General features: G+C 36.6%; 1 protein-coding gene across 1 annotated transcript; it reads left to right on the top strand.

Annotated features, from left to right (window-relative positions):
• The first annotated feature begins 247 nt into the window (after positions 1-247).
• Positions 248-9,493, top strand: LOC104110330 (proteasome subunit beta type-6-like). The gene is made up of 8 exons (XM_009619799.4): positions 248-502; positions 1,480-1,556; positions 4,931-4,986; positions 5,382-5,454; positions 6,353-6,464; positions 7,645-7,718; positions 8,143-8,217; positions 9,128-9,493. Exons 1-8 carry the CDS (start codon positions 391-393, stop codon positions 9,257-9,259), a joined length of 711 nt encoding a protein of 236 aa, XP_009618094.1. The 5' UTR covers positions 248-390; the 3' UTR covers positions 9,260-9,493.
• Positions 9,494-10,619: the final 1,126 nt, after the last annotated feature.

Consider the following 10,619-nt stretch of genomic DNA (forward strand, 5'->3'; position numbering starts at 1 on the left):
ACTTCTCTTATGCTTTTGGAAAGAAGCTACATTTTCAGCTTCTCCTCAAAAATATTTTTTCTTTCTCTTATCGGCCAAATATCTCTAACTTTTAAAAAAATAAATACTTTTTTAAAGAAAAAATAACTTGACCTTGAAAAGCCTTGACCAAACTGGCCATTATTTGGAAAATATGGAGTACTTTTTCATTATTTTAATATTTTTAAATTTTTTAGTAATTAAGAGAGTATAACGCCCGAAAAAAAATGAAAGAGAGCATAAGGAGTATATTTCTTACTCTCCAAGACAGAGCAGTTGCTGATATTCCCCTACTCTCTCTTTTTCTTTATTTCTTCTCACTTCAAAGTCTTGAATTTTTTCTTTGCTCGTTTAAGCTTTTAACCCTAAAAAATGGACAAATCATTGCTCGATGTGGAGCAGCCCCATTCAATGGGGACCACCATCATCGGTGTCACCTACAACGGTGGCGTCGTCCTCGGCGCCGACTCCCGCACCAGCACTGGTAATATTTCTTTTAATTTTTATTCTCATAATCGTTTCATTTGTTTTTCAATTTCATAGTCTTGCTGCAAATATTTTGATTTACTGAAAATAAAGTTTCGTTATAGTTATTTTCCCTGAGGAGGGTTTGAAGTATTTTTCGATATTATAATGTTGTTGCGAAAAATTGATCGCTGAAATAAAGTCTTCTTCTAGTTTTGTTTTCTTCTGAGAAGGGTTTGATTTATTCTTTTGGCATTATAGTCTGATGCAAATGGAGCTGCAACAATGGTGGCTATTCTGAGCTGAGCTAAGTTATGGTTAAACGGGACAATTTCATTGATAGCCTTCAAAGTAATTACAATAATTTTAATATATGAGGAAGAAGCCTTAGATAATGAACAGGGTCTAACTGAAATTACAAAGGTGATGGGGAAAATGTGTAATTAAAAACTAAACTAAAGGGATCAAAGTGCAACGAATAAAACTTATGGCCACCTTCCAATTCATATTCTAATATGGTCTTGCTGAGAAGGGTTTGATTACGTTGAAATAAAGTCTCTGTTTTGCTAGATCTTCTGAGGGTTTGATTTACTTTTCTGTATTATAGTCTTGCTGAGAAGGTTTTGATTAAGTGGAAATAAAGTCTCTGTTTTGATAGATCTTGTGAGAGTTTGATTTACTTTTCAGCATTATAGTCTTGCTGAGAAGAGTTTGAATAAGTGGAAATAAAGTCGTTATTCTTGTATGGTTTTATTATGAGAAGGGTTTAGTCAATTCTTTAGTATTATGAATTTGTGAAATGAAAAGTCTTTTGTGTAGTTTTATCTGAGAAAGATTAAATCTATATGTGAAAATTGTAACACACCCACCAAGGTTGCATGAGCATTTGAAAAAGGAATTTCAATGTATATTTTTTCTGAAAAGGATTCGGCTAATTTTTGTAATCTGAAGAATTGCATATGTTTGGTGTTTTTTGTTTTTTTTCTGGAAATATAGGAATGTACGTGGCGAATAGGGCTTCAGACAAGATAACTCAGCTCACTGATAATGTCTATGTTTGCCGTTCTGGATCGGTATGCTACTTTTACACTTGTCTTTCTCTCTTCTTTATCTATGTCTAGAGGTGGATACGTGATTTGAACATTACGGCCGAGTTCAGAATTCTACCCTGTCAACCTGTTTGATTTACTGGGTTCAAAATCTACTTATTTATACTTAGTGAAAATTTTAACACTTCGAGGAACCCATAATTAGAGCACTACATCTGCCTTTGTTACTACATATGATAGCTGCGGAAACTGCTATTAGTGCTTTGGCATTATTAATCCCCTTTCCCCTTATTCCATCCGGGGGTTTCGTTATTTGGTTGAACTATTGGCATACTGGGTTTTGTGGATCATGTGATTCATGAATTTGAATAAGGATGTAGTAGTATCTCCCGTCTTTTTTCTTTCTGTTGCTTTTCAAACTGGTAAATGTGGCTGAAACATGACAGTACTGATGCCAAAACTCTATTTATAACATTTAAATAACCCGTTATATGCTCTTGATGGATAGGCAAATAGGGAGAAGTAGAACAGAAAAAGAAATGAGATTGTTAAAGGATTCATCAAGTTACAAGCTTAATCATTTTCAACATTGAGCATGTTTTGTATTAGCTATGCCAAAATTCCTTCAAAATATTTAAGGGGCTTCGGTGAACCAATGTTTTGAAAAGCGAGCGCTTCATCGCTTTAAGCGAGAAGCGAGGCGAATCGAGAAGCCGTTGCTTTTTCCTAACTGAGGCGACCCGACCATCAGAAGCGATCGCTTCAGCCAAGAAAGCGCGAAGCGACCCAGAAGCGAGAAGCGTAGAAGCGCTCGCTTCTGTTCAGAGGGGTCATTTTTTTTTTTTTAAAAAGGTTGGGTCTTTGTTTTTATTATACAAAACAGACCCAAAGTGAAAAGACCATTCTTTCTCCTTCCCAACGTTAGCAGCAACAACCAGCTAAGGTTTCAACCTCCAGGTAATTTTTCTTCTTCTTCTTCTTCTCTCTTGCCTTTTTCAGTTTTTCTCCTCCAGCGCACAGCTAGGGCAGGCGCTGGTTTTTTCCCCCCTTTTATTCTTCTTATTTATTAATTTTAATATGTATTTTAGTTTATAAAATTAATTATTATATATATATGTTATATTTTCAGTTTATTTGATTTTTTTAATGTGTATTTCAGTTTATAAAATTAATTATTATATATATGTTATATTTTCAGTTTATTTGAGAATTGCGCTTCACTACTTCAATGAAGCGTGCGCTTCGCTTTTGAAGTGAGGCGAGCCCCTGTCGCTTTTTTGCGCTTCTCGCTCTCAAAAACACTGCGGTGAACCCACATGTCAATGTTGTATTCTGTTTCCACATGACAAAGAATTTTGCAAGGAGAAAGTGTTCACGATTCTGTTTGCTCTCTCTTTCTCTCCCTATGCATCTTGTCTATCTATGTCTCTCTGCATCTCTCTTTTTTTCGTTAAGGTAGCATACCAAATATGGAGAACCTTTAAAGAACTGCACATCTCTTCATTGCTTATCTTTCCTATGATTATTGGAAATCAGTTCATATTGTTAAGCTATGTCAGTATAAAAATCTACAGTATTTCAGGCGTAAAAGTTATGCAATTAAGTCTTCAATCACTCACTCAATCAGTCAACCAATCAACTGCGCTTAGTCCTTAACTAGTTGGAGTGTGCTATATGAATATTCAGTCTTCTATGTTCATTCTGATTTGTCTTATTAGACTCTGGAGAAATAATGTTGAACTTTATGAGAAGACAATGAAATCCATCAACAATGGTTCATTAGCAGCTACTATCATAAGTTTAAATCACCTTTTTCTTTGTCTTGCATCTTACCATATGCAACTCCAGATATTCTGGCATGTCCTACCACTCTCTCCTAGGCGTGTCAGGAAAACCATGTTTAATAGAAATTAGGTGGCATATGTCACTTTGTATATGATGATTTCGATACCACTGATACTTGTATAGGATGATAAGACCAATTAAACACAGTAATGCCAAATGCTCTTCTAGTGGTAAGAGCACAACATGAGATGTGTAATTAGGCGCACGTCACGGGTTATGAATCCTGCCATAGACAAGAGCTGATATTAAGTGGAGAAGTGGAAAAAAAAGTGGAGAATTGGCGGATTCGTTATCCACCACATTTGACGCCGAACATGTTCAACAAAATAAACCAAAAAGAAAATAAGATGGATAAGGACTCACAAGGTGGCGACTAACAACGTTGAATGTGTCATGTGGTGCTCGTATAGTTTTCTTATACTTATTCTGCATTACTAAAGTACATATTTGAGATCTGCTAATTCTGTATTTATTGTAAGATTTGGAGCAGAGGGGGAAAATGATTGATTGAGGTGTAAGTCATTGATGACCGGTTAGGTTGAAATTGGGATTAAAAGATGTGTTAGTGGATTTGTGTTTTTAGGTACTTTTGAGCTTGTCCTAAGTGCTTAAGGGTTGCTTGAAAATTGTGAATGCTTTAATATTTTTTGGTTAAAGCCATTTTCTTTTGTGGCTAGGTAAGCGTTGAAGTATGTTTCTTCTTGCGCTCCTTCCTCTCGTATAGGTGGGGTATAGAGGTTTAGGGAGCACTTGTAATATATGTGGTTCATTGTCATTACAACTGAGGCAACCTCTGTATAAATGTCTAAACTAGATACATGGATTTACACTTGAGCGTGCATGTAAAATTCTCTTTTTCGTCATTATTGAAGAGGCGAAAGGGGGTTCTACTTTTTAGCACAAACTGCCGCTTTTGATATTTTAAGGAATGTGAATTCTTAATGGGGTTCGATAATTCGATTACACAACCAAACATTACGCGAGGGTCAAAACCTATTCTAAGGTAAAAACTTCAAGTAGGGCAACATAAATTGAGAAAGTGAAAATATAGGATCGTGGGAACATATAGTGGTAGATTGAAATTAGAATGAGATAACCACTATTATAATGTGTTGATTTTTTAAGAATTTTATGGGAAATGTTTTCTAGCAGACGTTTTGTTCTGTTCCTTAGCAATAGAGGTTTGGATGATGGTTGAATTCGGGTTATTGATGCTTGTATTTGGACACCTCCCACCTATGTACTCTGTTGAGTCTGTTTTTGTCCAAAATATCGGCTTTCATTGTTCCGTGATTATCAAATGGTTGATACAGTTCCAACGGCATCACCAACAATTTTTAGCTTATTAGACAAACGACAAAATGTGTTCTACCTATTTCTAGGTATGGAAAATGACTTGGAACCGTTGTAAGTTCTAAGAAGTTAAAATGCCTTGATGCTTGGAAGTGAATCCATAACAGCTGATTTTCTTTATCTTATAATATGATAATTGATTCTCTATAGCATTCTGTGAATCGTATCTGACATATTATTTAATAATAATTGGTTTGCAGGCTGCAGATTCGCAAGTTGTCTCGGACTATGTTCGCTACTTTCTACACCAACACACGTAATCCATCAAGCCACCTCTTATTTAATTCAAATGCTTACTTCCTGGTGATATTAGTCACTTGCAAATGAATATCCCCTAACCCCAAAGCCGACAGGCTTGTAGCTTGTTCCTTTGAAGGTTTCTCGTTAATGGTGAAAGTTGTTATTCTTATCTGCCCTGATAAGCTGTTGTCAGATTTCAGCTTTTTGATTGATTTCCTCGTCGGGATTGTGGAATTGATTAGTTGAACTACTCATATTTCAAGCTCGAATCAGCACACCAGAATTTCCCCTTGTTTATTTATTAATTTTGGCAGGAAATTAGATTATGATAAAGTGGCTCTTGCTTGCCCCTTATTTAGTAAAATCATTTTTTGGGTGCACTTTTAAGGTTGAAAGTTCTTGTGGATGCAGGATACAGCTTGGCCAGCCAGCCACCGTCAAGGTTGCGGCAAACCTTGTTAGGTTATTATCCTACAACAATAAGGTTTGCTTCTATAGGAAATATACTATCTCTTACTGTTTTATTCAATAGAGTTTCTGGACTTAAACTTCTACACTTGCTTATTTCGCTGTCACTTAATGATATATGTATAGATAGCTTGAAAGTTGTGGAATCTGTTTCGTTTCTTCTCTTTAATGCAAATTGTTCTAGCTGTTGAGAACCCATGGCAAATAATCAGCCTTGAAAATTGTTTTCAAGTGATTGTGTTAAGAATGGTCGTCCTCTAGAGAAAGCTGGGATATAGCACCTTCTTACTCAGAAAGTTGTTGCAGAATCTCTGCTCATCTATTAGGTGTGACTTTGTGGAGTAATATGGGGATTAAATCGCCCAGATATCTAATAATTCAAATATTTAAGGGTCATTATGTCCTATAGAAAGCCGGAATCGTTGAATGAACTATATTTAGCAGTATCTTAGTGGCAGTGTGAACAATCAGTAGTGGTGCAAATCAGATTTTATTTCCCCGCTCCTCCCCAATTTTCCAGTTCCACTTTGAGAGATTTTGGATGCAGATAATTTGAGAAACCTAAGATATTTGTCCGTACACAATGTATTTACTGAAGTTTACAATTCTTCATAGAATTTCTTAATCTTCCCCGAGCCAATTCTGAAGTAATAAGCATATCATACTATCTCCTTTTTCCCATTTCTGCGGAGAATTAAGTTGGATGGATTTATACATATATTTATCCATCCTGTATTTTAAATCATATCCTCAGAAATGTTTGATATAACCTTTTGAGGTTTCTTTTACAGTTTTACTACTTTCTTTTGACTGAACTTTCCTGCACATTGTTCCTAGACTTCTACTCAGCTTGTGCATATTATTTTCACTGTGTATGAGTTCTTTCTAACTAATTTGTGAACTCGAATATTCAGGCTATGCTTCAAACGGGAATGATTGTTGGTGGATGGGACAAATATGAAGGGGGTAAAATATATGGGGTTCCTCTTGGGGGCACACTCTTGGAGCAGCCTTTTGCTATTGGAGGTTTGTTGTCAATCTGTACTCTTTGAGTATCTCATGCGTAGGGGTGGCAAACGGGCGGGTCGGGTCGGATATGGTTCAGGTCGAAAACGGGTAATGAAAAAACGGATAAATTATCCGACCCGACCCATATTTAATACGGATAAAAAGTACCCATATTATCCATGACTTCTTGCATATGATCACTTTTGGGAGAATTCTTAATCTCCCTAACTTGAGGAACCCCCAATTTGAGGCTTTACAAATGTAAAAGTTAGACCCATTGGTTATCCATTTTCTAAATGGATAATATGGTTCTTATCCATATGTGACCTGTTTTTAAAAAGTTCATTATCCAACCCATTTTTTAGTGGATAATATGGGTGGTTAACCGTTTTCTTTTAACCATTTTGCCACCCCTACTCATGCGTCTGCTTGCCAGGAGCACTTTGCTAGTTAACTGTATAGATCTGTTGGTTCTTAAAATACCACCGGTATAGGTTACTTGGTTGTAGTGTATCTTCCTTTAATGGCAGCTGCTCAATAGGTTATGTTGTTATATTGAATTTGATAGGATAATCTCATGTTTATTTTGATTCTATACAATCTGTGCATTTGGTTGAATGAGATACAACGAGTTATCGTCATGTAAACTCTGATGGATACAGTGATTTTATCACAATTTAAATGAAGGGGAGCCTTGACGTAACTGGTAAAGTTGTTGCCATGTGACCAGGAGGTCGCAGGTTCGAGCCTTGGAAACAGCCTCTTGCAGAAATGCAGGGTAAGGCTGCGTACAATAGACCCTTGTGGTCCGGCCCTTCCCCATACTCGCGCATAGCGGGAGATTAGTGCACTGGGCTGCCCTTTTTATTGCGCTGCCGGAACTGGCAACTGACCTGACCCTTTGGAATAAGGATAGAGCATTGGATCAGAAATAGCATAAAAGAAGATAATGCGCTGAAAGGAAATACCCAGTCTGCCAGGAAGATTTAGAGATGATCTCACACTAAATTGTCATTGAAGTATATTCATATCGTTGCTTAACATACTTATTTGTCCGTTCGCTTTGGCTATTTTTAATGATCTGTGTTGTGCTTTCGCTGTTGATAATCGATAATTTTGTCAGCTTGCCTCCAATGTCCTTCAAATGCTACTATTAGCTGAGTAATATTCTGATGTTCTCTTCATTTGATGTTTATAGGATCTGGATCTAGTTATTTGTATGGTTTCTTTGACCAAGCATGGAGGGAAGGAATGACCCAAGAAGAAGCAGAGGTTTGTTGCATAATATCTTTAAACTTTCTAATTTTTAGAGCATGGTTTGGCCATGATGAGCCATTTGCTTAAGAAACCTCTTAATTGTTTCTGTCACACTTTAGGGACTTTAGGTGTTCTTTTGTTAGTTTTGTGATGTAGCAAAGTTCTTCAGATTTTTCTTTTTTCAAACCCAAGGCTGCTAATTCTGAAGGGAAGGCAAATGCTTTTAGAGTAATGTGTGCTCTGCATGATGTATTTATTGGATGGTTGCTGATTTCAACATTATAATTTTGTGAAGTCAGAAGCTGTACTGCGATAAACAGTAAAATTCTTCGGTCTTGTGATAGATAGATGCTGATGATCATGATTTGCATTCATCTTTTTTGTATTTGCTCTGCAGATATCTCCAATGATTTAACTTTCCTTTGATATGCTTTTGCAGAAACTGGTTGTGACTGCAGTATCTCTTGCCATTGCCCGAGATGGTGCGAGTGGCGGCGTAGTTCGCACTATAACTGTGAGTTATTTTTTGCTTTATTACTCATTCACATGCCCGTTGTATGATCTAGGTAAAGTTTTTTTGCTAGACTAAAGTCATATGTCAGTATTGAAGTTGGAATAAAGCCATACTGATGCCACTTTATGCAAATATTTATATAAATATGTTATTTACCCATTAGAAAAAAGGCCATAGTAATGCCACTTACCGTAATTTTTTTACTTGGATAATGTACTAGTTTTTAAATGTTGTGGCAGAAAACCTCTCATATACAAGAAGTATGCCAGAAAGTAAAGAGCCTATACAAAAATATGGTTTTATACAAAAGACGCCACAAATTTATATTAATCAGAACTTTATGGGTGCACCAAAAGTTAATTAAAACCAAAAGACATGCCTTAATGTGTTGAGTCGCATCATTTGTACTACCTATCCACACTTGCTTAAAGCCCTTCTTGGTTTTGCTTGGTGTGCCCTCCATTACTGGATCTAGGCCTACATTTGGACTTATTTTAAGATGTAAGAAGCTAGTGTTTACTTTGTTAGAGCATGATATATTAATACGAGGACTGTATGCTTCTGAAAGGTCATCTCCTACCCTTCCTTTTATTTCTACTGTGCTTGCTCTCTTGCAAGCTTAGCATAATTTTTCAGCTTCAAGAATTGATTTGTGTCGAAAAATATCATTCACTCATCTGGTGTTTTCTGGAGGACATAAGGACCTACGGCAATAGCTTCTTTGTATATTGTATTCACGGGAGCACTTTTGTTTTCAACAGTCCAGTAAGCATAAATCCCTTTTATGCAGTCTGATGTGTAAAACCAGACAATGGTAAAAGTTGATATGTTCTATGTGCAGTAGACTTTGCATCTATGGTCTGTTTCCAAGCGCGATTAAGAATGTCTTTTGCCTATTTTTGACAACCAGATAAACAAAGATGGGGTTACAAGAAAGTTCTACCCAGGTGATACTCTTCCACTTTGGCATGAAGAAATAGAGGCTGTGAACTCCCTGCTGGATATTGTGCCAGCCGCAAGCCCTGAACCAATGGTCAGTTGAAATTGGAAATCAACTGTCAACATGTTTGAGCCTCTAGAATTGTATTTCCTTTCCTGATATACCAGTACTAGCTCCCTGTTGTGGATCATTGTTCTTGTCCCCTCCCTTTGCACTCTTGGGGCGGACAGTTCCAATTCTGTAATGTCATATTTGCCTCAAAAAAATATTTTATCACTATGTTTGCAAACATGGAGAAAGCAAGGGTAATCTAAGTCTGAAACTTTTCTTTCTGTAGTTTTATTTGTGTGTTGTTCAAATGAGAGTGAGCCAGCCTACGGAGAATACCAATGAGCTCGTTTCTTAGATAATAAAGAGGTAAACTGACATCTTCACAACTTCCCTTATAAGCCGAAATAAGTGTAGTAGAAGTATTTTGCTGCTCCCTCTCTAGGCATGAATTATTATTGCATACTCCCTGTTAGTTTATACACAAGATATGATATCAATAAAGGTCTGAACTACAAAATGAGCAGGCCTATTCCTTGTATGAAAAGCAACAGAGTTGTTTTTGTTCAATTTTTAAGTAGTACCACATTGAAGGTTGGCTTGCAAGATGAAAATAAATAAGCATCTTCGTGGATTCTGCCTTCATCGGGTTGAGTATTTCCAAGTGTACCATTTTCAACAGCTATAGTTGTATTTTGTTTAAATAAATCTTACTTAGGCCAACAACCCTCCCTTTCTGCAATTGATGATATTCTGGGATGGAGCTTTTCTACCCTCTATGATCGTTGTTGTTACCGCCTTTTTCGTATGCTCAGTTAGGTTGTTACAGCTACTGGGAACGACCAGATATATTACACAATAAATAGATTACTGAATGTAGTTATTCACCTCCATTCCATTTCGAAAACAGATGAGATAACAATGTAACACATCAACTGTTGGTGATTCAAGACCTAGATGCTTGGACTGCTAGGATGATGGTATATGTCGATTATTGTTTGCCACTGCTTTGCTTTAGACTCTTTCTAACACGTACATTTCTCCTTGTGTTATGCAACTCGGTCCTTCTTCAACCACACATACTCTCTATTCCCTACCCAATTTTCAGATTGGCTCTATCTTTACATGTTGCCAAGAAAACAAAAAGGTTTTATTGACTTGACACTTAACCTAACTTTAAAATCCATGCTTTGGACTATATCGTTTTCCTTCCATCTATAGCTCTACCAAGGTGTCGACCATTTATATACTTTTGGGCCATGCCCTAACCTCCAAATCTCCTCCACAAAACTCTCTTATGTGTTATAATTTAGAGATATTGAAAACTCAAATAAATAAGGATCCTTTCTCTCCAAGAATCACACGCAAAAAGCTCCTTCCATATTTTTAAGCGTGATCGACAACATTAGATGCA

This window comes from Nicotiana tomentosiformis, chromosome 11 (assembly GCF_000390325.3).
Source record: "Nicotiana tomentosiformis chromosome 11, ASM39032v3, whole genome shotgun sequence".
Classification (NCBI taxonomy): Eukaryota; Viridiplantae; Streptophyta; class Magnoliopsida; order Solanales; family Solanaceae; genus Nicotiana; species Nicotiana tomentosiformis.